General features: G+C 38.8%; 5 protein-coding genes and 1 non-coding gene across 6 annotated transcripts; 3 read left to right on the forward strand and 3 right to left on the reverse strand.

Moving 5' to 3' along the window:
* The first annotated feature begins 4,939 nt into the window (after positions 1-4,939).
* Positions 4,940-15,499, forward strand: LOC103127145 (olfactory receptor 11G2-like). The gene is made up of 2 exons (XM_060174199.1): positions 4,940-5,865; positions 15,406-15,499. Exons 1-2 carry the CDS (start codon positions 4,940-4,942, stop codon positions 15,497-15,499), a joined length of 1,020 nt encoding a protein of 339 aa, XP_060030182.1.
* Positions 15,500-17,202: 1,703 nt separating this feature from the next.
* On the reverse strand, positions 17,203-18,159 carry LOC103127153 (olfactory receptor 11G2-like). Its single transcript, XM_007538049.2, has one exon. The coding sequence runs from the start codon at positions 18,157-18,159 to the stop codon at positions 17,203-17,205; it is 957 nt and encodes a 318-aa protein (XP_007538111.2).
* A 3,130-nt stretch (positions 18,160-21,289) lies between these two features.
* On the forward strand, positions 21,290-21,592 carry LOC132533366 (uncharacterized). The gene has a single exon (XM_060174165.1). It carries the CDS (start codon positions 21,430-21,432, stop codon positions 21,505-21,507), a length of 78 nt encoding a protein of 25 aa, XP_060030148.1. The 5' UTR covers positions 21,290-21,429; the 3' UTR covers positions 21,508-21,592.
* On the forward strand, positions 21,593-22,182 carry LOC103126308 (CGG triplet repeat-binding protein 1-like). Its single transcript, XM_007537206.3, has one exon. It carries the CDS (start codon positions 21,659-21,661, stop codon positions 22,115-22,117), a length of 459 nt encoding a protein of 152 aa, XP_007537268.1. The 5' UTR covers positions 21,593-21,658; the 3' UTR covers positions 22,118-22,182.
* A 1,455-nt stretch (positions 22,183-23,637) lies between these two features.
* On the reverse strand, positions 23,638-23,765 carry LOC132533639 (small nucleolar RNA SNORA44). Its single transcript, XR_009545496.1, has one exon. It is a non-coding gene; the product is annotated as a small nucleolar RNA SNORA44 (small nucleolar RNA).
* Positions 23,766-26,933: 3,168 nt separating this feature from the next.
* On the reverse strand, positions 26,934-27,902 carry LOC103127163 (olfactory receptor 11H6-like). The gene has a single exon (XM_007538059.1). The coding sequence runs from the start codon at positions 27,900-27,902 to the stop codon at positions 26,934-26,936; it is 969 nt and encodes a 322-aa protein (XP_007538121.1).
* Between the last annotated feature and the right edge of the window lie 59 nt (positions 27,903-27,961).

Raw genomic sequence — 27,961 nt, forward strand, 5'->3', positions numbered from 1 at the left:
TTTTACATTCAACAGTAAATACAATAGTTTGTACATGCATAACATTCCCCAGATTCCCATTTAACAATACAACCCCCACTATGTCATTCATCATTTTTCATGGACCTGTATTCTCCCCACCCACCCACCCACCGCAGAGTCTTTTACTTTGGTGTAATAATCCAATTTCATTTCAGGTTCGACTTGTGTTTTCTTTTCTAATCTTGTTTTTCAACTTCGGGCTGAGAGTGAGATCATCCCATGTTCATCCTTCTGTTTCTGACTTATTTCACTCAACATGATTTTTTCAAGGTCCATCCAAGATCGGCTGAAAATGGTGAAGTCACCATTTTTTACAGCTGAGTAGTATTCCATTGTGTATATATACCACAACTTGCTCAGCCACTCATCTGTTGTTGGACACCTGGGTTGCTTCCAGGTTTTGGCTATTACAAATTGTGCTGCTATGAACATATGTGTACACAGATCTTTTTGGATGGATGTGCTGGGTTCCTTAGGATATATCCCCAGGAGAGGAATTGCAGGATCATAGGGTAGGTCCATTTCTAGCCTTCTGAGAGTTCTCCAGACTGTTCTCCACAGAGGTTGGACCAATTGACATTCCCACCAGCAGTGCAGGAGGGTTCCTTTGAGCCCACAACCTCTCCAGCATTTGTTGCTGTTACCTTTTCTGATGTATGACATTCTCACAGGAGTGAAGTGGTATCTCATTGTTGTCTTGATTTGCATTTCTCTGACAATCAGAGACTTGGAGCATTTTTTCATGTGTTTCTTGGCCTTTTGGATCTCTTCTGTGGTGAATATTCTGTCCATGTCCTCCCCCCATTTTTGGATGGGGTTATTTGTTGTCTTGTTGTTGAGTCTGGCAAGCTCTTTACATATGTTGGTTATTAAACTCTTATCTGATGTATGGCATGTAAAGATCTTCTCCCATTCTGTGAGGGGTCTCTTGGTTTGGGTAGTGGTTTCTTTTGCTGTGAAGAAGATTTTTAATTTGATGTAGTCCCATAGGTTTATACTTGCCTTAGTCTTCCTTGTAATTGGATTTATTTCATTGAAAATGTCTTTAAAATTTATGCGGAAAAAAGTTTTGCCAATATTTTCCTCTAAGTATCTGATAGTTTCTGGTCTAACATCCAAGTCCTTGATCCACTTGGAATTTACTTTTGTATTTGGTGAAATACAGTGATTCAGTTTCATTCTTCTGCATGTTTCAACCCATTGTTTCCAACACCATTTGTTGAAGAGACTCTGCTTACCATCAGTCCCCTCTCATCCCGCTCCTTAGTCTTTGAATCTGCTGCAGTAGTCCAATCTAATTATGTGTTACCCTATATTTTTCATTTTATTTTTTTTAACAGAGCACTTATCAGCTGTGGCTTATGGTGGTGTGGGGGATTGAACCTGGGACTTTGGAGCCTCAGGAATGAGAGTCTCTTTGCATAACTATTATGCTATCTATCCCTCTCCTGCTATATTTTTCCTTTCTTTCATAAGAACCACCTATAAGTGAGAGCATTCCATTGTGAATATATACCACATTTTCCTTAACCACTCATGTCATTAGACATTTGGATCGCTCTAAATTTGAACTATTGAAAATAATGCTGCAGTGAGTATATTTGTGCTTAGATCTCTTCAGATAAGTGTCTTTGTGTTCTTTGGATAGATACCTAGGAGAGGAATTGCTATATCATAAGGTAGCCCACTCTCCACCCATTTTTAAAAAATCATTTTTTAAAAAATTTTGATTTTATTTTTTTACCAGAGCACTGCCCAGCTCTGGTTTATGGTGGTGTGGAGGATTGAACCTGAGACCTTGGAGCTTCATGCAGGAAAGTGCCTTTGCATAACCATTATGCTATTTCCCCTCCCCCACATTTTTTTTTTAAAACCAAAGTACTACTCAATTTGTGGCAGTATTAATACTGGGATTAAATTTGGGACCTCTAAATTTCAGGTGTGAGTCTGTCACATAACTGCAGTGACATCATTCTCATCTGGTAGTTCCATTTTTATTGTTTTGAGATTTTCCAAACTGTTTTCCACAAGGACTGACTAAGTCACATTCTTACAACAGTATCACAGGATCCTTTTTATCACATTTCTCTCAGCCTCTTGTGGTTTCCATTCTTTATAGAACATGAAATTCTCACAGGTGTGAGGTGTTAATTTGTTGTTGCCTTGATCTGCATTTCTCTGATGATTAGTTGCTTGAGCATTTATTTTTCCTTTTTAAAAATTTATATTATTTTATTTTGCCTCTGGGGTTATTTCTGGGGCTCAGTACCTACACTACAAATCCACTGCTCCTGTAGGCCATTTCCCCCCCCCCCATTTTATTAGATAGGACAGAGAGAGATTGTGAGAGAAGGGGAAGACACAGAAGGACTGAGAAAGAGAGACACCTACACACCTACAGACCTGCTTCACCACTTATGAAGCAACTGCTCTGTAGATGGGATCCTGGGCTCAAACCAGGATTCTTGTGTAGGTCCTTGCACTTCATACTATGTGTGTTTAACCTGGTGTGCCACTGCCCGGCACCCAGCATTTTCCCCCATATGTCTGTTGGCCACCTGTATCTTTTTTTTTTTTTTTTTTGGTGAAGAATCTGTTCAGCTGTGCTTTTCAATAAGGTTTTTTTTTGTTGTTGTTGCTGAGTTCTATGAGATCTTTATATACATTGGCTATTAGCCCCTTATCTGATCTGTGGGATGTAAACATCTTTCTCATTCAGCAGGATGTCTTTTTTTTTTTTTTTTTTTTTTTTTAATAAGGGTCGTACAGATCCCACTAGATAGGGAATACTGTTCAGGGTAGGCTGGTCATTTTAATAATGTTCATTCTTTCTAACTATGAATGTGGACTATCTTTCCACTTTGTTGAGTTTTCTGTTTCTTTAAATAGTGACATAGTTTTTGAAGTTCAAGTTTTTTTTTTAACTTCTGTTAAATTTATTCTTAGATACCCAGTTATTTTTATTCTATTGCAAATGAGATAGAAACCTTGATATCTTCTTCTAATTTAGTGTTTGTATAGAGGAATGCCAATGATTTTTTTTCTGTGTTAACTTCGTAGCCTGCAACTCTACTATAGTGCCTATTTATGTCTAAGACTTTTCTACGTGATTCTTTTTGGATTTTATATGTATACTATCATGTCATCTGCAACTCTACCACTCACTGTTATCTGATAAACAATTACTATGATCACAATAACAATTTCTGATAATGTAGAATGAATAAAGAGGCTCAGAATTTGGCATATCAAGAGATACTATGAAATAAGTGTCAAAATAGCCTATTTTGTTTCGTACAGATATTTCACTTAATTAAATGCCTAAAAAGTTAAAAGATTTAATTTAGTTATTATAATTGCCCAAGAAGTTAAAACTAGAATTAAATTTATAGGTGCAATTCATCATAGTACACAAACTTATGGACAGCCTGTGTTTTAATTTATATTATTTTATTGTTTTATACTATGGTAAAATGACTCCTTTTAATGTTTTGATGGATACTAATTTGTGCTTAGTATTTCCTTGTGAGTACAATATGTTCATCTAGAATAGTGGTTGTCAAAGAGTCTTTCAGAATGAGTAGAGTGAAAGTTCTTAAAAGTCACAGTACCCTTTAAGATATCTGAAATGACAAGAGATAAATCCAAATTCTCAGGACTCATTAAAAAAGATTTCTGCACCCTAGAGGGCAGTCAGGACACCTCCCAATGTTCCTTTTGGTTGCATCCTCAGGAGAAAGAAAACACACTGAAAGAAGGGGAAATAGAGGAGATACTTTTTCCTTAAATAATAAATCTTGAGCCAGAAGTGCTGACTGATAGGAATTTACTCCTGAAGACAGGACTTTTGAATCCACTTGGAGGTCGGATTTACCTTTCCAGAGTGAGTATGAATGAATTCTACAAATCACAGAATAGATGAATAGGTCTGAATTTATTGAGGAAGTCACCTAACCATACATTTCACTCTGGTGCAACCTGACTAGGTAGGGAAATGCCTCATGAGTTTCTTTTTGGGAAAAATATGCATTAAGAGTAAGCGTTAATCTTTTAAAAATTCGGTGCTGCAGTGTGTCACACCTGTCTGTCTGTCTGTCTGTCTGTCTGTCCATCTGTCTAAAGGAATGAAAAGAAAAGGAAAAAAAAACATATGGCCACTATTAAAAAGGCATTGAGTCCCAGCAATGATGCTGGTAGGAAAAAAAAAATAGCAAACTTCCTGAATATTATTAATTGATTAAATGTTCCTACTTTAGCTAGTAGTACTTTAACCTATTTGGGTTAAGTTGCCAATGGACTTTATGAGAACCACTGGAATAATGGTATAGGCAATAAAAAAATAATTCAAATTCAGGCTCAAAACACAAATATCTTCCTGAAGTTTATTAACTGTGCTTGAGACAAATAAAGGTGGTCAGCTAAGGTATATATTGATTTATCTCTATTTTTATTTTTTTTCTGACAGGTTAAAATCAGAAGAAAAGCTTCTAGTGGAAATATTCAAAGTAACGCAACCTTTAAAGTAAAATTATCAGCTGTGTTTATTGTTTAAACATTCTTTTTATTTTTTATTTATTGGACAAAGTCAGCAGAAGTTGAGAGGGAAAGGAGAGATAGAAAGGTAGAGAGGAAGAAAGACATCTGCAGACCTGCTCCCCCACTGCAGGTGGGAACCAGGGGCTTGAACCTGGATCCTTGTACATGTTAACATATGAGCTCAACCAAGCGCTCCACTGCCCAGCCTCCTTTAGTTGTATTTCTGTTTGCTATTTTGATAAATATTCTTCACGTTAACATTCCATTTTATTACCTACTGACAACACCAACTACTTCTAATGAGAAATCAATTGCAGAATAAAGTAGGAACTCTTAATATGTAATTTTGATTATATCTTTGCATGTCACAGGTTAGAGAGCTATGATTCATTTGTATAAAACTAATTCCACTGCCTTCATTCATGAATTCATTCTCCTGGGTTTTGTGTATAGTAAGGAAGTGGAAATCCTTCTTTTTGTATTGTTTTCTATCATTTACATCTTGACTTTGTTGGGCAACAGTGCTATTATTTGGGCTGTATGGTGGGACCAGCAACTACACACTCCCATGTATATTTTATTGGCCAACTTCTCTTTCCTGGAGATCTGCTATATCAATTCCAATGTGCCCAACATGCTATTCAACCTCCTCTCCAAGACTAAGACGATCTCGTTTACTGGATGCATCCTCCAGTTCTACACCTTTCTCTCTCTCTGTGCTACAGAACTCTTCTTCCTGGCCCTCATGGCCTTTGACAGGTATGTTGCCATCTGCCGTCCACTCCACTACCCTACCATAATGACTAGGAAAGTCTGTGGAACCCTTGTGTCTGCTTGCTGGTTGGGTGGATTCCTCTGGTTGGTGACACCAGCCTCTGTTATCTCTCAAGTTCCCTTTTGTGGCTCAAATGTCATTGACCACTACCTGTGTGATCTTGGGGCCATTCTGGCTATATCCTGTGTTCCCGTCCCCAAGACAACTCTGACTTGTAGCACATTCAGCGCTGTGCTAATATTCATCAGTTTTTTCTACATCATTACGTCCTATGCACTGGTCCTTTATGCAGTAGTGCAGGTTCCCAAGGGTTCAGGCAGGAAGAAAGCTTTCTCCACATGTGCCTCCCATCTGGCAGTGGTGTCCCTATTTTATGGCTCTATCATGGTGATGTATGTGAGCCCAGGAACAGCCAGTCAGCCTGGGCTACAGAAGTTTTTGACCATGTTCTACTCAATTGCAACTCCACTTTTAAATCCTCTGATCTATAGCCTCAGGAACAAGGAGATGAAGGTTGCACTGAGGAAAGTTATGTGCAAAGCTCAAAGTTAATTCCTGATTCAGAGACAGTTTGGTGTGCTTAAGATTCTTTCTGGGTTTTGTTTTAAAGAATCAAGAAGAGAAAGTGTACTTTGGGATGAGGAGGTGGCACTTCTGGTTAAGTGCACACAATACAGTGTGCAAGAACCCAGGTTCAAGCTCCTGGTCCCCACCTGTAGGGGGAAAACTTCATGAATGGTGAAAAAGGACTGCAGAGGTCTCTCTGTTTCTATCTCCCCACACCTCTTAATTTATCTTTGTCTCTATCTAATAATAAACAAATAAAAATTTAAAAAAAGGAAAAGTATTATGCAGCTATCAAGAACAATGAACCCACCTTCGCTGACCCATCTTGGACAGAACTAGAAGGAATTATGTTAAGTGAGCTAAATCAGAAAGATAAAGATGAGTATGGGATGATCCCACTCATCAACAGAAGTTGAGTAAGAAGATCTGAAAGGGAAACTAAAAGCAGGACCTGATCAAATTGTAAGTAGGGCACCAAAGTAAAAACCCTGTGGTGAGGAGTAGACAGACATGCAGCTTCCTGGGACAGTGGGGGTGAGAGTGGGTGGGAGGGATGGGTCACAGTCTTTTGGTGGTGGGAATGGTGTTTATGTACACTCCTAGTAAAATGTACTCATATAAATCACTAGTTAATTAATACGAGAGGGGGAAAATTAATTGTATGTCTCGAAGTTTTTCAAAACACAAACTGAATCTTTTCAATATATAGGCTGTGTATTTGATATGCAGACTCTCAAAAAGCCTAGACCAAGTAGATCAGAAGCAACCAATAGCACAGCTATATACAAGATACTGGGTACTGTACAGCAAACCCTAACAAAAGGAGTTTTCAAAGTTAACCCAATTACCAAACAATGTGATGATAACATTAACTATCGATTGTCTTTTTGAACCCTAAGACAGCAGGAACCTCACATCTCCACTATAGAGCCCCTACTTCCCCCTGTCCTGGAACCCTTGGACAGGGCCCACTTTCCCGTATGCCTCTCCCAATCCATATCAAATAATATTGCATCTGCCGATCACAACCTAACCAACGCAACGATTGCCACCTCAACATGCTTCACTTCAGACTGTGTCCAGAGACTTCACGTGTGGAATGACAACCCTTCAGCTTCATTACTCGGGTGAGACCTTTCCTTTCATAGTATACTCTAATTCCATCTCAGGTGGTTCACTTTCTAACAAAGTCCCAAAATCTAGATATACACCAGTTTCTGTGAGAGAGAGCATATGTTCACACGTATCCGTAAACTACTGCAAAATATATGCCTGAAAGCAGAAGTGCACTAGAGTTTGCAGTGAGTACCCCCTAACACTTCCTCTCCACTATTCCAAGCTTTGGGTCCATGATTGCTCAACAATTTGTTTGGCTTCGAATGTTAACTCTCTTTTCAGTCACCAGGTTCCAGATGTCATCAGGATGCCGGCCAGGCTTCCCTAGACTGAAGACCCCACCAATGTGTCCTGGAGCTCTGCTTACCCAGAGACCCACCCTACTGGGGAAAGAGAGAGGCAGACTGGGAGTATGGACCGACCAGTCAACGCCCATGTTCAGCGGGGAAGCAATTACAGAAGCCAGACCTTCTACCTTCTGCAACCCACAATGACCCTGGGTCCATGCTCCCAGAGGGATAGAGAATGGGAAAGCTACTGGGGAGGGGGTGGGATATGGAGATTGGGTGGTGGGAATTGTATGGATTTGTACCCCTCCTACCCTATGGTTTTGTTAATTAATCCTTTCTTAAATAAAAAAAAATTATGTGGGAAAAAAAGGGAAAGTATACTTCAAAGTAAGACAAGACACTAGGTTTGGAATAAATGCTGTCATAGGAAAATTTATTAAAATTCAAAGCTCATTTTTTTTTATTACATACAAAGCCAAACAAATTGTTGAGCAATCATGGACCCAAAGCTTGGAATAGTGGAGAGGAAGTGTTGGGGGGTACTCACTGCAAACTCTAGTGCACTTCTGCTTTCAGGTATATATTTTGCAGTAGTTTACGGATACGTGTGAACATATGCTCTCTCTCACAGAAACTGGTGTATATCTAGGTTTTGGGACTTTGTTAGGAAGTGAACCACCTGAGATGGAATTAGAGTATACTATGAAAGGAAAGGTCTCACCCGAGTAATGAAGCTGAAGGGTTGTCATTCCACACGTGAAGTCTCTGGACACAGTCTGAGGTGAAGCATGTTGAGGTGGCACTCGTTGCGTTGTCAAAGCTCATTTTAACGCTTAAGTGACTAGGCACAGGTTACTCAAATTGCTGTCTCTTATTTTTTTTCTTCAATTTTAACTGGTGGTGATCCTAAAATCATTCCTACATTGTATTGTCTTGGGATAAATTAGTATATGCAAGAATTAATAACATTGTCTGAACCTCAACAACAACTATGGTTATCTAGTGGATTATTGTCAGTAATAACTATATTAATATTTTCTAATTTAGTTATTTTTGTCAAATATCAGCTTCAGTAGTGTTTTTAAAAACTCTTAAGTTATAATCCTAACACATTTCAGTAGAGAAAATGAGTGACTATTTTTAGTAAAAAATGTTTTGATTTTTGAATGAAATCTATTTAACTTCAACTTAAAAGGAGAATTACTGCCACAGTACTGTACAGTTCGTTGTCTTAGGAAGTGAGACAGTTATTGGAAGTAGTTATTCATACTGTGAAACTTGTGAATTTGATGAGGTCTGTCTTCTGGTTCTATATCAACAAATTAAAACTTTCACAATTTTTTTTAAAGGGCACATGGTGGTGGTGTGGTAAGTAGTTTATGTGGATCAAATAAGCTATCTCATATAAAGGTATATATAAAGCAAATTTTAGCTAAAAGATGGAAGCTAGACAGATGCTCACCAGCAGATGAACCAATAAACAAAATGTGTAATATTAATTAATATTCTAGAGGAAGGAATTTCTGAAACATGGAGGATCTAGTCAGTCACGAAATAACAAAAAACATATAATTTTACTTTTAAAAAGTATCTACAGCAGTCATATTGATAGAACTAGAATGTAAAATACTAGTTGCCAGGGTCTAGTGTGAAGGTTTTGGTTAAATGAATCTAAAGCCTCAGTTTGGTATAGTGAAAAGAGTTAGGGAGAGGCGGCCAGGTGGCCGCACACCTAGTTAGGGGTACATGCTACAATGTGCACCCACCCAGGTTCAAGTCCCCAGTCCCCACCTGCAAGGGGAAAGCTTTGTGAGTGGTGAAGCAGGACTGTGGGTATCTCTCTTCTTCTTTATTGCCCCTTCCCTCTCCATTTCTGGCAGTCTCTATCCAATAAATAAAAGATTATTAAAAAAAGAGTTATGGAGATAGCTAGTGGTAATGATTACTTAACGATGTGAATTTACTTAATGCAACAGAATGTACACTTAAAATTGTTAAAGTGGCTAAAGAACAGTATCCCATGTACCAATGTGTCATCAGTGCCAGCTACACTGCTTAGAACACAATGGCTGTTTAAGAAGCTTTCAAAGTCCCAGATTTCCATGTGTAAGATGGCATATCCCTGGCCTTTGCACAACAATGAACAAAATTAAAGACAGTACTGCAGATCTTTGTCAGCTTTTAGTGAAGTATCCTTCTTCTCCCTCCAAATCAACCTTTCTGCAACCATCTGCTAGTAAGAGTGTCAACACATATTGGTGTATTGCACTAAAGGAAACACATATTGGTGTATTGCACTAAAGGAAAAAACTCTGGGGTTGGTGGGGGCGGGGGTTCAGGTCTTGGAACATGATGGCAGAGGAAGACATAGTGGGGCTTGTATTGCTATGTGGAAATATTATGCTCATACAAACTATTGTATTTCACTGTCAACTGTAAACCATCAATCCCTCAATAAAGAAATAAAACATATAAAATAAAATAAAATAAAAATGTCAACATTAACTCCATTGTGTTCTTTTCCTAAAACGGTTGGTTCTGGTCTGACCATACTAGAACAAAGAAGATAGTTATCTTTGCGCTTCACAAGCAGTGAAGCAGGTCTGCAGGTGTCTCTCTTTCTCTCCCCCTCTCTGTCTTCTCCCCTATTTCTCTCTGTCCTATCCAACAACAACGATATCAATAACAACAACAATCACTACAACAATAAAACAACAAGGGCAACAAAAGGAAATAAATAAATTATAAATAGATAGTTATCTTTGCTTTATTTGTTAAAAACTTTCAAGTTTTTAATCCAAAATGTCAGAGTAAATGAACGGGCCACCATGAAAAATGTAATCTGGGAGTTTCCTGATGCCAGACAAAGTCATGTTCCCAAATCGCTTCCTCAAAAAGTTAGCAAGCTCCGCTCCAAGCTGACCAAGACCTCCTGTAATTAAGATGCATGGCTGGTCTGCTTCAGAGAAGGAGGTAGAGTGGAAAGTGGCATCTGCTGGAATCTACTGGATGGAGGCGCTCAGAACACAAACAGGCAGGGTGGATGTGTGACAGCCACAGGCTGGTCCCACAACATCGGGACCACCAAGCACCCCAGATTCCTAGCCACAAGCATTTTTCTCCAGAAAATGCTATCTTTACTCTCAGCCAGAGATCCTGCCTGTGCTGTTGCGTGGAAGACAGCAAGCCGAGAACCTACATTTCCAAGACATTAGAGGATGAGGTTGAAGGGGAAACAAGAAAGTCTGATGAAAACACCATAAATCAGCTAAGGCTATTTATGAAAGCTGTTAACCTACTAGCACTAATTCTTCACACTCCCACCGTTGTCACTACGAAGGAGAAGATAAGAAACCATACTATCTAATATGATAACCACTTATGGAGCACTCAGAATGAGGCCGATCTGAATGTAGATGTGTCAGACTTAATATGAAAAAATGGATGCAAAAAACACATGCCCAGTTTATTAATTTCCACTAGTTATATGTTGCAATTATATTTTTGCATATTTAAGTTATTTAATTTTTTTCTTCTTTATGTGGTAGCCAGAAAATGTATGTGCCTTGCTCGTGTGAATCATGCATTGTCACTGACAGCTCAGTTTGAGATTGAGAGTAGAGGTGGAGAATGAGCTCTCCTCCTTGAACTCAACCACATCAAAGCAGTTGCTCACAGTGGAGGAAGCTTTTGCCCCAAGGCAAAATCCAGTGATCTCAGTTAGAAAATATTTCTGAGTTTCAGGAGACACTCTGTTAGACCTGGAGAGTGAACATTAGTTGTTCTGATCACCACCATCTACTGTTCCTGTGAAAATGGCAATACCACAATTCTTTTTTTTTTCTTCAAAATTTTATTTATTTATTAATGAGAAAGATAGGAGGAGGGAGAGAAAGAACCAGACATCACTCTGGTTCATGTGCTGCCAGGGATTGAACTTAGGACCTCGTGTTTGAGAGTCCAGTGCTCCATTCATTGCTCCCCCACCCCCTGCCCCAGACCACATGACCAAAAATCTTTGTAACTGTGTTTTCATTAGTATTGAATGGGAGTATGACACAGATAACTGTAATTATAAAGACTTGGGGAAACTGGAAAAACAATATTTCATATTTTAAAATTCTTTGATTGAAATATTGGGTGTTGGAATGATGTATTTTTCTATGTAAATATGCATCAAACTTTTCCAGCAACCCAGTGTACATATATACATGTCTATATGTTAAAGCAAGAAATATTTGCCAGAAAAACAAATGTATAAGTTAAAATTCTATCTTTGTATGAAGCTATGTAAATTTTTAGAAAAAATTTGATCAGTTAGTTATCTGCTGTGAGTTCAAATTATGAATTTTGAATGTCTTTTTCTCCTCAGCTTCAGAGCTTGTATTTAGGCTTAGAGGAAGATGTTATTATCTACATTATTTCCTTTCATCATGGGCTTTTGTGATTTGGGACCTTGTGCCCTCATGTTTTTAAAGTAAATTTTAAGCAGAGGAGATTATGAATTTTATTTATTTATTTATAGTGGAATTCCAAGCCCTGCCATTCCCTGGAGAATAGTGCACTTGCAGAATTAGGTTGCTTATTTCCTTTTTCACTGCTTCTAACTAGAAGTCTGCAAAGAGGTTCCTGGTATTACAAAGGTTAAATCATCATGGTGTCTGTTGTAATTTCTACAACAGGAAAACCTTCCAGTTGATTCTTTGTTTCTATCTGAAGGAGATAAAAAAAAGTCTTTCTATACAGGTCTTAAAATGTCATTAAGACTTTCAGTTGAAATTTCTGCTTATCATTAGAAAAAAAAAATCACATTTTTGTGGGCCCAGCAGTAGTGCAGCAGGTCAAGCACACATGGTGCAAAGCGCAAGGACCAGCGTAAGGATCCCAGTTTGAGCCCCAGGCTCTCCGCTTGCAGGGGGGTTGCTTCACCGGTGGTAAAGCAGGTCTGAAGGTGTTTATCTTTCTTTCCCCCTCTCTGTCTTCACCTCCTCTCTCAATTTCTCTCTGTCCTATCCAACAACAACAACAAGGGAGACAATAAGGCAACAAAATGGCCTCCAGGAGCAGTGGATTTGCAGTGTAGGCAATGAACCCCAGTGATAACCCTGGAGGCAAAAAAAGAAGAAGAGAAAAGAAAAATCACATTTAAAAAATTTTTATTGTTTTTTAAAATTTTTTATTTATTTATGTTCCCTTTTTAGTTATTATTGTTGTTATTCAATGTAGCCATTGTTAGGACAGAGAGAAATGGAGAGAGGAGGGGAAGACAGAGAGGGGGAGAGAAAGATAGACACCTGCAGACCTGCTTCACTGCCTGTGCAGCGACTTCCCTGCAGGTGGGGAGCTGAGGGCTCGAACCAGGATCCTTAGGCCAGTCCTTGCGTTTCGTGCCACTTACGCTTAACCTGCTGCGCTACCGCCCAACTCCCCCCAAATCATATTTTAACCACCAATACTGGTATAAGGTTATTCAACAACTGTTCATTTGAGTGCTTAGTCGGCAATAGGAATGTAGCAGGGTAAAAAAAAAGGCACCAAATGGAAAAATTCAATAGTGGGGGAGAGAGGAGGAGGGAGCAACAGAAAATAAGCAACACAAATAAATAAGTATAATAAGTATGCCACCTTCTTTATTTGAGAAGTATCAAGCATGGGAAAGAGATATGCTGGAAATTGGGCAGAATTTATTAACCTAGGTAACACTTTAAGGAAAACTGTTCAGATTAACACTTGAACAAAGATTTGAGGGAGTTTGGAAACAAGTGAAGAGGATATTGAGAGAGATTTTAGGATCTAGGGACATCTCGCCTTGGGAAAAAAAGGTAGGGGGCATGTGCTAGAAATGTCTTGAGAGGGACAAGGCAGATTTGTGCCAGATTAACCCCAGATCCCTTTCATCTGAGGAGAAGCCCACTGGTAACAAGCTCTTCTACCTCCATTATTCTTTGTATAACATCTTCAATTGAATTCTTTTTTATTTTAATTTTCCATCTATATACTGAAATATAATTCACAACAACCTATATGTGAGTTTAAGGTCTGCAATATATCGACTTGATACAATGCTATATTGCAGAGTGATCACTATCACAGCATTAGTTAATACCACCGTGATCTCACAAAAACACTATTTCGCCTTGTGGTGACATTATTGAAGATCATCTCTCAACAGCTACAAGTTACACACATGAGCTGTTGCCAATTATATTTCAATATAGATGGAAATTAGAATAAGAGGTAATTTGTACCTTGCAGAGAGCACCTGCTACCATGCACAAGGATCTGAGTTCAAGCCCCCAGTCCCCACCTGTAGGAGGGAAGCTTCATGAGTGGTGAAGCAGTGTTGCATGTCTCTCTTCTTTGCTATCCCCCATTCTTTCTCTCTCTCTCCTCCAGAGTTATTGCTGGGGCTCGGTGCTGGCACCATGAATCCACCACACTCAGCAGCCACTTATTTTTCTTTTCTACTCTTTTTATTTTATTCCATAGGAAAGAGAAAAACTGCAAGGGGAGATGGGGAGAGACTGGGAGGGAAAGCTAGATAACGGCACACCTTCTTCTCCACTAGTGAAACTTCCCCAGGGCAGGTGTGGAGCACAGGCTCAAAACTGGGTCCTTGTGCAGGTCCTTGCACATGGTTCCACGTGTGATTAACCGGTGTTCTACTGCCAGGCCTCCCAGATTCTTTTCTCTTCTATAGTTTCATTTGCATCTTCTCTTTTAGTTCTGGTTTTATTTTATTTGTTTTGTCTCTTTTTGTTCTATGTGAGTCTGACTAAAGGTTATTTTGTTAATTTTCTCTTGATTTCGCTGAACTGTTAGATAGCTATTTTATTCTCTGGTGGTTTTTTTTGCCCCATTTTCACTATTTCATTCCATATATTGATTTTAATTTTTTTTTGACTGTAGGTTTTCTTCTAACTTTATACCATTTTTTAAAAAAAAGTGCCACCAGGCTTATTGCTAAATTCAGTGCCTGTATGATGAATCTACGGCTTCCTGCAGCCAATCTCTTTTTCTCTTCTTTTTTCTTTTTGTTGATAGAGACAGACAGAATTTGGGAGAGATTGGAAGATAGATGGGGTGAGAGAAAGAGAGACACCTTAACACTGATTCACCAATTGTGAAGCCACCCCCCACACCCACCCTCTTAAAGGTCAGGGACCAGGGGCTCAGACCCAGGTCCATAATATCAACAAATGCTTAAGTTGAGGAACCTTGGTTAATATTTAATATTACATTCTACATTTGATTAAGTAAATAGCTTCCCCAGTATTCTGTGTATGATAGGGCCAGTGAGTTCTGTGATCACATACATTTGCTTTAACTTTCTCTGCAGGGACCCCACATTATTGCACCAGGTATTCACAGGAAAGGAAGTCAGAGAGAGAAAAAACTCACATAAAAGACAAATGTTTGAATCCTCCAGGAAAAAAGGTTTTTGCAATTAATTTGCTAGCTACTTATGGTTTCTCTTTTCCAAGTACAGAGTGACATTAGGAGCTTAGCAGTTTCTCACTGAAATCTGCTTCCCAAGAGACTTGAGAATGATTCGATTGCTTCACTATCCTGCCATTAATTTGTGCCCCACAGTAGCCTTCAGCACAGCCTACAAATTCCTGGTTTATATAAACACTGAAGTGAATGGCGTCACAGCTGCCTGACTCTTCCTGGATGGCCAGTGCTTTCTAGTCATCTAGTCTTTATTTGGGGTGGGGGGTGAATGGTTTACAGTACAGTTGTTGGCAAAGGGGTATAATTTCTCATCTCACCAAGTCTTCAAAACACTCTCATCTCAAATTTGGTACACCATGCTGTACCAGGATCTGAAACCCCCCTCCCTCCCTCCAACCCCACATTTAGCTCCCCACCCCAGATTTCTTTGCTTTGGTGCTGTATACCACCACTCCAAGTGTTAGCTTGTGTTTCCCCTTTCTGTTCTTGTTTCTTAAGTTCTGCCCCTGAGGGAGATCATCCCACATTCACCCTTCTCTTTCTGGCTTATCTCACTTAATGTGACTCCTTCACCATCCATTCAAGATGAGGTGAAGAAGGTGACTTCATCATTCTTAATGACTAATGTTTTCTGCCTGTTTTTAGAGTATCTCTGCTCTGGAGGATCTTGTCTAGTGGAAATTGTTTTGAGACTCAAATACTTGCATGTTTAATGCTTACTTTTAGATGTCCATCTTGATGCTGCCTCTTCAAAGTCATTGATCTTTCTATCTGATACTCCCCCTAACTCCTGTCCCCTGGCAGACCAGTGGAGCTCATTGTAGCTGCCATTAGTTCTGTGCATACACACTTATCTTGTATAGCAGCAGGTCATGTGTCCTGCCATATAAAACTGACTTCTAAGAATATATCTCAGTCTTTGTGAGGCTGTCCTCTATTATTGCATTCTGCCTACCTCTGAGAGGGTGGTAGTGTAGTGAGCAGTAGGCTTTTTTTTTTTTTTTTCTTTGAACTAGTATAAGGTTAGACAATTTGTTTATAAATTAAGTGTGGAGTTCTTTTCTTCCTTTGTGTGAGGTATCCTCACTTCCCACTGTGAAGCCTAGGAATAAACTGAGAAAAAAAAAGTGCAATAAAGGAAGGTCTATGTCTTAAGGAAATAAATACTTGACAACAACATACTAAAAATCTGCAATATTATCAGATGACAGAAACATTAATGTGAGGTAGAATTTAAGAGAGAAAAGTCTAACAACAAGCAAATATAAGAAATGTATGTTTAGAGACACACAGTGTTTTATTTAAAATCACTAATTCACTTATAAGTAAGATGAATAGAACTGGTATAAACATTCCTTAACCTCCACAGATGAAAATCGGTGTTAAAATTGTTAATGATTTAAACATATCATTGAAGTCAGTTTGGATGAATTTATAAATTACTGTTGTTGATCTGTGTGAGTGCTTTGTAGATGTCTGATGTTAATCTCTTGTCATATATATGATGTGTAAATACCTTCTCCTAATTTCTGGGTTGACTTTTCACCCATTTGGAATTTTCTTTCAGTGTGTAGAAGCTCTTCAGCTTGATTTAGTCCCACTTACTTAATCCTAAAGCAAACAAATTCTTGAAAAGTACATGTTAACTAGTATAAATTATATTTTATAATTGTGATCCTTTTAAATTATGTTTTAAAGACATACTTTAAAAATGCAAGACAAAATGATCATAATTAAATCAGCAATGCTAATGTAATATTTTACAGACATGGCTTTAAAATATTTATGGCACTGCTAAAGTAAGTCAAGATTCCAACACAAAACAACATGGCACCCAAAGATACTGTTTACATTGAAATTATCCTGTAGTGTGCTATGCCATGGGCAATGCTCAAATTTTATGTTTAGTCCTTATCTTTACTATATTCTGGGTGATTGATACCTTTTAAATTACTAATGCTTGTCTTTTTTCCAAAATCGTTTTCTATACAGCTAGCACTATTAGTCTGTTTCCTTAAATGCTCAGACTGCACTTCATCCTTGATGGACTTTCTCCAATCTCAAGTCTTTTTTTAGACAGTGTGTTCTAGTGGAGAATTAATGACTAACAGTTTGAATCTCCCATACAGTCTATGATCTATTACACGTGTACTAGGTGCTTTATCTTAGTAACCCAAAGCAGACATTTGCCATTTTTTTTAATTGAATGGCACATAGAGGGACTGCTTAGGTTAGGAACATGAAATTTCACTAACTGATATTAATACAAAACAGAATTGAACTCAAATGTTGAAGTATAATCTTAAGTAGGACTATATACCTTGTGGTAAATGTTGTTTAAGATGATAATGGGTCCTCACTGTTGTAGTTTATAAATAAAAGAATAAACTTACAGACAAATATATCACTCACATCCCTTGAGATATGGAATCTGGCTCTCATTCATGTTTTATGAGCACCCCTTTCAATCCTGAAGATTTTCCTCAGAGCAGTCTTCATCTCCTTGTTTCTGAGGCTATATATTAGAGGATTGCAAAGAGGTGTTATCACAGAATAGAACAACGTGATGATTTTTTGCTTTTTTACTGGGTGTCTTGATCCAGGGCTGACATACATCACCATAACAGAACCAAAAAACAACAACACCACAGTCAGATGAGAAGCACAAGTGGAGAAAGCCTTGCGTTTGCTTGCTGCTGCCGAGGGCATCCGTAGCACAGACAGAATTACTAGAGCATAGGAACAAAGAACAAAGAGAAAGGTGCCGATCATGAATATAATATTGAGAGTAGAGTAAACGAGCTGAGTGATGGTGTCTTCAGAACAGGACAGCATCATCAAAGGAACAGGATCACACATAAAATGGTCGATGATGTTTGGGCCACAGAAGGGTAAACATGAAATGAGAATAACAGGGGTGATGAAGAGGATGAAACCACTTGACCATCCCAAGATGATGAGACCGGTGTACATCTGCTTATTCATGATGCGTGGGTAGTGCAGAGGACGGCAGATGGCAAGGTACCTGTCAAAAGCCATGATGCAGAGATAGAAGCCCTCATCACACCCAAAAGAGAAGAAGAAATAGAACTGGGCAAAACAGTTCACAAAAGAGATGGATTTGCTTGAGGACAGGAAGTTGGCTAACATTTTAGGAACGGTTGTGGTGACATAGCATATTTCCAGGAGGGAGAAATTCCCCAGGAAAATGTACATGGGGGTGTGAAGGCGCCGGTCCCACCGTACTGCACAGGCAATGGCTGCATTCCCTGTCAGGGTCAAGGTGAATGTGACTGAGAAGAGCCCAAAGTAGACAAGCTGCATTTCTGGACTGGAGGGAAAGCCCAGAAGGATGAAATGACTAACAGACGTGGTGGCTTCTGTGCCGGATGCATTCATTTCTCTGAAAAACATGGAGGTGACACTGGTCATAGCAAGCTAGTGGAGTGCCACCACCCAGCCCCCCAAGGTTATATTGCTTTCTTTCTACTTCATTCATTCATGCTGATTTTTAATATAAAAATGCTTTCTTTTCTGGCATCCAGATTCACTATAAACAGTGTGAAAGAGTTCTAATCACTGGCATCTGAATGGCCCTGGTTAATAGCATTATATGCTTCTACATGTTTACTTACCAGATATTCTTGCTATGGCTGACATACACTTTAGGGGATAATTAATTTTGCTAATATATTGTCTATTTTTTAAAAAAATATATTTTAATGCACTGCCTCTTTGTCCTTTAGAGATTTGTGTCCTATTTACTCAGAAAATAGGAAATCACAGACACAGGATTTTCTTGGAAATCATTGACACAGGACTTGTTTCAAATAATTATTAATACTTACCTTCTTGTTTTCTGAATATTTCCTGGAGATTAAAAAGGACCTATACTCTAATTTAGAGGAAATCCTGTAGGGAAATGCAACAAAAATAATAACAAATAACTCAGACATGCTGAAAGTTTAAAGAAGACAAATCAATTTACATAAAGTTAGGGCTCATTTGTATGTGGGAACTGAGTGGGACAAAATGGATAGAAGTGGAGGTGATTAAGCTAAGAGACATAAGAGGTGAGAGACAGCCATTGTATTCTTTCACTCATGTATAGCATAAATAGCTAAAGCAGATGAGCTTGCAGGAAAAAGAGTAATCAATTTGTCTTTCAGACTTCATGAAAACTCTGATTATTACCAGAAGCAAGGGGTGGGGGCATAAGCACTTCAGATATGCTGAGTTATACATACCAGTGTGAAACTATACCCATGAAATATTATTTTGTAAAGCAATGTTAAGTCTTTGATAATAAAAATATTTAAAATAAATAACCACTGAAAAAATATAGTGGAGCTGAAAGGTAGTACATATACATGGGAGAACAGATGCCAATGGTAAGAGAGATTTGCCATTTTTTTTTTACCCCGCAAATAAAATCAATATAAATTGCTCTCTAATACTTTATCAGTTAATATGTATTTTCACTTAAAATCCTTAGGACATATATATCTATCTCATTTTTTATCTTTCAAAGGGATATATGGACTAAGTGAGAAACATTTATTAGAATGCAGAGAAAAAGTATTCATAATTTTAAGTTTTTATATTAATATTTCAATCTAATAACTTGTTTTCTCAAAGACAAGAAGGAAATGCTTTATACTAAGTCTTTTTGCAAATCAATGAATATATGTAACTTAGGATAATCACTTGGCACTCACTTGGATGGATGTTGAGAAGATCAGAAGTAAAAGATAAACTGCTGCTTGATGGCACCCAAAGACATGTGAGAAACTTCCAAGACATTGAATAAACCCATCTGTAGTCTCTCAGAAATTGCAGTAAGGGAACTCTGAAAGACATCTTTCTAAACTGTGTCAAAAGTGAAACCCAAAGAAGGTGTTATATATGTTCATTGTCTTGTATCATGGCCTGTTGAGATTTGGGACTCCTGATGATTTACTAGTATTTGTCAACTGGTTTTCCTTCCCTTTCCTTTATCATTATTATTTAGTATTTACTCATATTTATTTAGGATCAAACACCAGGGTTCATTATTCCCCAAAGTACAGATAATGGAAATAGATCACAACTTTTTTTCTTAGTATCCATGCTTTGTTGATGGTTCCTGGGGAATAATTAGGTATTGCAGTGATAGGAATTGTCATAATAACTTCCAATTAAGAGACTCTTCCATTAAGTTCCTTATATTCATTTTATTTTTGCCTTTTAAATTTCTGCCTACTCATTTTCAATGATTTAATTATTTTCCTTCTACTTGACAATACCGAGAGAAATTGAGAGGGGGAGGGAGAGAGGGAGAGAAGGAGAGAGTGAGAGACATCCACAGCACTGCTTCACCACTAGTACAGCTTCCCTTTGCAAGTGGGGACCAGGGGCTTAAAGCCAACTCCTTGAGCTTTGAGTAGCATTTGCACTAAAGCAGGAGGACCACTTCCTGACCTGCCTATATGCATTTTAAAGAATAATTCTTTGTTCATCAAATGCCTGTAACTTGGGATTTTTAAAAAAGACATTTATGTTACATTCTATGTAGAGTACCATAAATTTTCAGTTAAAAATTTTAGTTGGCATTCTGATATTCAGCAAATATTTCTTGAGTGCCTATGCTATACCAACCATTGTTATAACCTATGGACTTTAGAGTAATGCCCTCCACAAAAACCCATCCTTTCATAGTCTATACAATATACTGGAGAGAGAAGTGCAATGTTGTAAATAAAAACATACTATAAAGGAGTCAGGTGGTATCACAGCATATTAAGCGCACATGATGCAAAGCGCAAGGACCAGTGTAAGGATCCCGGTCGCAGCCCGGCTCCCCACCTGCAGGGGAGTCACTTCACAAGCAGTGAAGCAGGTCTGCAGGTGTCTCTCTTTCTCTCCCTCTCTGTCTTCCCTTCCTCTCTCCATTTCTGTCTGTCCTATCCAACAACAACGACAGCAATAACAACAACAATGTTAAACAACAAGGGCAACAAAAGGAAAAATAAATAAACATTAAAAAAGCATACTATAGGGGGACACGGCTGTTGGTATGCATGAGACCCCTTCTGTTTCATTTGGTTTAAATCCCCCCTGCTTAACACTATTCTATTTACAGAACCACTTCATTCTATTTACATAACCACTGTTAACAAGTTCCACCCTCCCTCCAGGGCATTTGTGGTTCAGTGATAGGATTCTCGCCTAATCTGCCCCCTCTTTGTCACACTCTGATTTTCACCAGTCACTTTTCTCTCCACTCTCTCTATGTCACATCCTGTTTCCACCCTACTTGGGAATTATATATAAAGACAGCATTGTGAGTTTTAGGGTACTGTACTTTGAGTTTAACTTAGCTCGTCTTAGATTGTGCTGCATCCTTCATGAATAAAGAGATACTGCCTACAGCTCAACCATGAGTCCCTGGTCATCTGTTACCCGCCCGTGAAGCCAGCCCGGCGAAAACAACATAACCCGTCGAAAACAACACATGGCAGCCACAGTGGGGCTCCATCTAGCAAAGGCGGCGGCCCGGCATTGGCAGTAGCAGGGGCTATGGGTCCTCCTCCCTCCTCCTTCACCCTCCTGCTCCTCTTCTTCCTCTTGCTTTCCTTTCTGGCCGAGTCTTGACTTCCCCTAGTGGCGACTTGGATCTTACGCAGCGGCATGATTTCCCGACACCACAGGGAAAACAGGGTGCAAGCCCAGAAACTATTTCCCCACCACCACTTGTTGAAAAACTGATTTTTTTCAAGGCCTGTCCGGGGTTTGACCACACGGAAAGTTGCCGGAATTTGCAGGCAGGATTCTAAGAATCAAGACCAAAAAATAAAAATAATAAAATAATAATAATAAATAAAGCTGGAAACGAATCCAAACCTTAATCAAGGTCACAATGGAGCGATTTGTAGTGACAGCGCCACCTGCTCGCAACCGGTCTAAGACTGCTTTGTATGTGACTCCCCTGGACCGAGTCACTGAATTTGGAGGTGAGTTGCATGAAGATGGAGGAAAACTCTTCTGCACTTGTTGCAACGTGGTTCTGAATCATGTTCGCAAGTCTGCCATCAGTGACCACCTCAAGTCAAAGACTCATACCAAGAGGAAGGCAGAATTTGAAGAGCAGAATGTGAGAAAAAAGCAGAGGCCCCTAACTGCATCCCTGCAGTGCAACAGTACTGCACAAACAGAAAGTCAGTGTTACTTTGTGAAAATGTGTCTGGAAGCCAACATCCCACTTGAGAAGGCTGATCGTCCAGCTGTCCGTGCTTTCCTGCCTCCACACGTGAAGAACGGAGGCTCCAGATCCAAGTCAGACCAGCTCAGGAGAGCGTATCTGCCTGATGGGGTATGAAAATGAGAATCAGCTCCTCAACTCACAAGATTGTTGACAAGGAGGTCACCACCATTGTGATCAAGTTAAATAATGTGGAGTATTAAAGTTGTGTTGATTGTGTGGTTCAAAAAAAAAAAGCATACTATAAAACAAAATCTAGAAAAATATATCGAGTGCTGGGGAGGGAATATTAGAATGAGAAATTTTGATTGCAGAGTGATAAGGAAAACTTCACAAAGAAGGTATTCTTTAAGCATTACCTTAAAATGAGAGAATTTTGCAGGTATATTACTATTACTTTCCAGGTCAAGGAAACTGTCACTCACAGGAATCAGAGACAGGAGAGAATGGTGTTTTGGAGAGTCAGTCAGTGAGGAGTCCATTAGGAAAGGAAGACGTGGTGGCCAAGAGTAAGGTGAGTACAGATCACTTAGGGCCATATGAATCATTGAGAAATGTGGCTTCAACTGTCAGACAAGGCCTGGAAAGTTAGAGTAGAGACTAAAATGATGTGATTTAGCATTTGTTGTTGTTTTAAATATTGTACCACTAAGTATACATATTGTGTATATATAGTTTGCTGAACTAATGAAAATGTGCACACTTATTTCATCACCACCACTGTCACACATCACTTAAGCAGCCAGGAGCCCATCGTGACTCTGCCAACTACTTCTCTCCCCTTTCTAAAGTGACCTCTACCTTCCTAATATTATCAATTTTTTAAAAAATATTTATTTATTTATTTTAATGAGAAAGATACAAAGAGAAAGAGAGACCTTAGCCCTGGCTTAAGGTGGTCCTGGAGATTGAACTTGGGATGTTAGAACCTCAGGCATGACAGTCTTTTTGAATAACCATTATACTGTCTCCCCAACTCAACACTATCAGTTTCTTTGTTTTAAAAATGTACATAAATAAAATCATCTGAGGTCTGTTTTGACTCAAGAAATTTTCTGTCATAATTGAATTTGTGAGACTTATGTACAGCCTTTCATATACCCATAGTTCATTTATCATTGGTGCATAATATTTTCAATGACTATAAATGTATATTTTTCCCACTCTGTTCTTGGGGTAACAATTTGGAGTGTTTTCAGTTTGGGGATGTCAGGAATAGTATTCTGCACATCTCTTGACATGTGCTTATAAGAATTTATTGTTTATGTCATAGAAATTTTTCCCCATCTTTAAAAATATTTTATTTTGATCAACACCAGAGAAAAATGCAGTGCTTGGGATCAGTCTTCAAACCTCAAGACTATATGGCCACTGTAGCCCCTGCCACACTTGTCCTTGTCTCAGCCTGGTTCCTCTTGATTCTCTTTCTCTATATTATGATTACATTCTAAGAGCAGTTGAGAGAAGATTTACTGGAAATAGATCTTACTAAAAAGCACAACTGGTCTCTGTCACAATCTTCAGTATCTGCCACTGCCAGGGAACCTGCTGAATAAGTTAAAAATTTCATATACTCATTCTACCTGGAACTGGTGAAAATTCAAGAGAAAGGCAACAAGAGAAAGACCCATGCTCTGAAATACAGGAAAGTTGAGTGGCAGTTACTATTATGCTGAGCTGTGCTGTCAAAATCTTTCCAGGTTATTCTTGCATGCAGTTGGAGATCCCCTGGTTACAACCAATTATAAACCTTGGAAACATGCTGTGTCCATATGAAATTAATGAATATATGGAAATGTGTGTGTTTAACCTATGACTTGGTGCCTGCACTACAAATCTGCCACTGCAGGTGACTATATTTTTACCCCCTCCCCCATTTTAATTTAACAGGACAAAGAGAAATTGAGAGGGGGAAGGAAATAGAGACATCTGGACACCTGCAGACCTACTTCACCACTCATGAAGCATTCCCCCTGCAGGTAGGGAGTGGGGCCTCAAACTTTGATCCTTGCACATGCTGATATGTGTGCTTGTATTTCTTCAAATTTCCTGACAGTGTATTATCTAAATTCTTTCTCTGATAGCTCCTCTGAATTTATATCATTAAGTGTCTGACTGGCATGTTGATTCTCCAGAACCAGTATTTTCCTACTTTCACCCATTTATTTTGGCTTCTGTTTTTAGTCAGCAGGTGGTTCTGGGTTCTGCTTTGTATGTGAGTTGCAGGGACGGGGAGGAATTTGAAGTGACTTAATATCATAGAAGCTAATATCCCTTAAATAGTCAGGGGAGAGCCCAAACATCCTTCTGCTTTTCCCAAACCATTTCCCAAAAGTGAGAACTCTGCTGTGAGGTATAAATCAATTTTTCAGAATGTAGGGAAGTCACCAGAGTCTTGTTTGCAGTTGTGACACCTTAGAGTTTGGTTGGTTGGCTTCTTAGTTACCTTAAGGATACAATGTCCAGTTCCCCAGGTTCCCTGGATAATATGTTAAAATTCACTCAAGACCCTGTTTGAACATCTAGAGCACTAAAAAGCAGTGCTGAGCTCCTTTTGTTGTAGGCCACATGGCTCCTGAAGGAATCTGGTGTGGATTTAATGCAATTGCAAAAATGATACCTGCTGACAACGTAGTACCATTTCTTTTTGCTTGGATCTCTCATTTTCTTCTCCTGTTTCCTCTGTTCACACACAGCCAACCTTCAGACAAGAATAACTTAACAGAAATTCCAGCCATGCTCTTATAAAATTTACTGAGTTTTTAAAAAAATTTGCTTTCTGGGGAAAAGCCAGCCTTCAGAGACTAGGTGGCCACAGCTCCACTCTGGAAGTCTTGACAAGATGATTTTTACACTCCATTAAAGGGGTAGACTTCATTTTGATTTGTGTATGTTGAATCACCACACTTCAGTACCTAGCGTAGATCCCTGTGGATCATGAGAGATGATACTTTTAATGTGATGTTGAATTCAGTCTGTTAGTGTTTTGTTCAATATTTTTATATCTATATTCATCAGAGATACTGTCCTATCATTTTCTTTTGTTAAAGTGTCCTTGTACTCAGGGCAATGCTGACATTCTAAGGTGAATTTCGAAGTGTTTCCTACTATTAATTTTTCTGGAATAGTTTCAGTGTGTTAGTATTATTTCTTCTTTGAATGTTTAGTGTTGTGTAGCAGCAAAGTCATGTGACCCTGGGACTTTACTTTTTTTGGGGGAGGGTTCCTTTCAAATATTCTAAAACATTCTTGTTTTACATTTATTCAGACTTTTATTGCTTCTAGAGTCAATTTGATATTTTATGTGTTTTTAGGAATTTTCCCATTTCACTAAGTTATTCAATTTGCTGGCATGCCATTGTTAACAATACTGTGTTGTAACTTTTTATTTATGTAAATTGGTAGTAATGTGCATACTTTGATTTCTGGTTTTGTTTGAATATTTTTCATTTTTTAGAAGTTTATACTTTTATTTATTGATTCTTAATTTAATTTTATAGGACAGATAGAAATTGAGATGGATGGGGAAATAGAGGAGAGAGACAAAGATACACCTGCAGCACTGCTTCACTATTCATGAAACTTCCCCATGCAGGCAGGGACTGGGGACTTGAACCTTGATCCTTGTACACTATAATGTGTGCTCAACCAGGTTCACCACCACCCAGCCCCTGCCTTTTTTCTTAGCTAATATAGTTAAAAATTGTTGATCTCTTACATACTCTTTGCTCTATAAATCATGTGAGATTCTCAAAGTATTTTTTCTTTCCTTTAAATACAAGACTTTTCTTAATATTTTGTAACTGAAAACTTTCAACTTTGATAAAATTAGTGAACATGCAATTTGCTTCAAAGAGCTAATTAAACAGTTATCTGAAACTTAAATCTATGTTCAGCATACACTCAGTCATGTTACAGACTTCATATAGCACGTCTCTCATGTTTTCTTTTTTCTTTAGTTTATACAGTTTACATTTTCTATATCAGCTCAAATAACTCCTGATAATTTAATAATTTAATAAGAGAGGGAAAGACATTTTGGCAACTCTTGTCAGTGGGGAACAGTAGATGAAGAAGAAGAAAGAAGCATCACATGAGCTATTAAATAATTAAGTGTTCAACTGGAGACTCTGCCTCTGATTCTCCCTTATGCCACACTGTTAATAAACCCACACAAAGATGTTGTAAGTTTGGTTTTGAATAAAATGTCAAAAGTGGAATCAATTGTACATCTGTGGAGTAATCAAAATAAAGCAGCACCTGGAATTAAGAGTCAAAGGAAAGAAACGCACATGGTCATGTTTGAATGGTGTGTGTGTGTGTGTGTGTGTGTGTGTGTGTGTATAGGTGTGTAAAGAGATAGTGGTGGAGGAGCCGGGTTGTGGTGGCACTTGGTTGAACGCACATGTTACAATGCGTAAGGGCCCTGATTCGAGCCCCCGGTCCCCACCTGCAGGGGGAAAGCTTAGCGAGTGGTCAAGCAGTGTTTCAGGTGTCTCTGTCTCTCTCCCTGTCTCCCCCTTCCCTCTAAATTTCTAACTGTCTATCCAATATATAAAGATAATAAAAAAATTAAGAAAGAGATAATGGTAGAGCTTTTATAGATCTAGTTACTACAAAACTGGGGAATAGAATCAAATTACCTAAGTATGAAAAAGACAGAATGTGACCAGTTGACATCTAAATTATGTTTTTATTTTAATTAAAAATGTCAGAGGATATCTGGAATTTTTTTCTGTTTCTATTCAGTATACACAGGAATATTAATGCAGTAAATCCTAGTACAAACTATACATATTCTTGTAAGATTTCCTTTGCTATTTCCTTCATTGAAATGTATCCCTAAACATATTTCAGGGAATATAGGAAATACATTTGCTTCTCAAATTCTCCTTCTAAAGTCACATTGTTATACATTCTATGTGTGTAGATTCTAGTTCTTGAGAGGCTGTCTTGGACCAAATCTCATAATCCTACATAGTTTTCTCAGGGCCTCCTTCATCTCCTTGTTCCGGAGGCTGTAGATCAAAGGATTGAAAAAAGGAGTTATCACAGAATAAAATAAAGTCACAATTTTCTGAATCCCTGATGGATTGCCTGCTGTAGGGCTCACATACATCACCATGATGGAGCCATAGAACAGGGACACCACGGCCAGATGGGAGCCGCAGGTGGAGAAGGCTTTCTGCCGCCCTGCTGCTGAAGGGACCCTCAACACAGCTCTGATCACCAGGGTGTAGGAGCTGGTAATGAAGAGGAAGGTGGAGAAAATGAGAACAGAGTTAAAGATGGCACAGGTGATCTCGGTGGCAGGAGCTGGCACACAGGACAGCTTCAGAAGGGGTCCTGGGTCACACAGAAAGTGATCGATAGTATTGGGGCCACAAAAAGGGAGCTGGGAGATGAGATAAACTGGGAAAAGGAAACAGGAGAAGCCACACAACCAGCAGCAGAATCCTATTCTAATGCAGCGTTGAACAGTCATGATGATAGGGTAGTGCAGGGGTCTACAGATGGCAAGGTACCTGTCAAAGGCCATGGCAGACAAAAGGAAGGTCTCAGTGGTGCCCATGGAAAAGAAGAAGTAAAACTGGAGAAAGCAGCCAGAGAAGGAGATGATGTTGGTGTCAGATAGAAAGTTGGCTAGCATGTTGGGGACAGTGGAGGTGACATACCAGATCTCCAAGAATGAAAAATTCCCTAGAAGGATATACATGGGGGTATGGAGACGGTTGTCCCACCACACTGCACAGATGATGCACAGGTTCCCAAGGAGTGTCAGGACATAGGTCACAGAGAAGAGAGAGAAGAGGAGAATCTGAATTTTCCAGGCACATGGGAATCCAAGAAGAATGAATTCTTTCACAGAATCAGAGTGATTATTCCCTCCTTGGCTTTTCATTTCCCTCCTCCTATACCTGCAAAAACAAGACATTGTCATGTTGTAAATGATTTCACAGA

Source organism: Erinaceus europaeus, chromosome 16, assembly GCF_950295315.1.
Source record: "Erinaceus europaeus chromosome 16, mEriEur2.1, whole genome shotgun sequence".
NCBI lineage: Eukaryota > Metazoa > Chordata > Mammalia > Eulipotyphla > Erinaceidae > Erinaceus > Erinaceus europaeus.

Coding starts and splice junctions, on each gene's coding strand:
- LOC103126308 (XM_007537206.3), top strand. CDS start 21,659: ATGGAGCGATTTGTAGTGACAGCGCCACCTGCTCGCAACCGGTCTAAG.
- LOC103127163 (XM_007538059.1), bottom strand. CDS start 27,902: ATGAAAAGCCAAGGAGGGAATAATCACTCTGATTCTGTGAAAGAATTC.
- LOC103127153 (XM_007538049.2), bottom strand. CDS start 18,159: ATGAATGCATCCGGCACAGAAGCCACCACGTCTGTTAGTCATTTCATC.
- LOC132533366 (XM_060174165.1), top strand. CDS start 21,430: ATGATTTCCCGACACCACAGGGAAAACAGGGTGCAAGCCCAGAAACTA.
- LOC103127145 (XM_060174199.1), top strand. CDS start 4,940: ATGATTCATTTGTATAAAACTAATTCCACTGCCTTCATTCATGAATTC. Junction 5,866..15,405: donor GTTGCACTGAGGAAAGTTAT/GTGCAAAGCTCA, acceptor GCCTGTTTTTAG/AGTATCTCTGCTCTGGAGGA.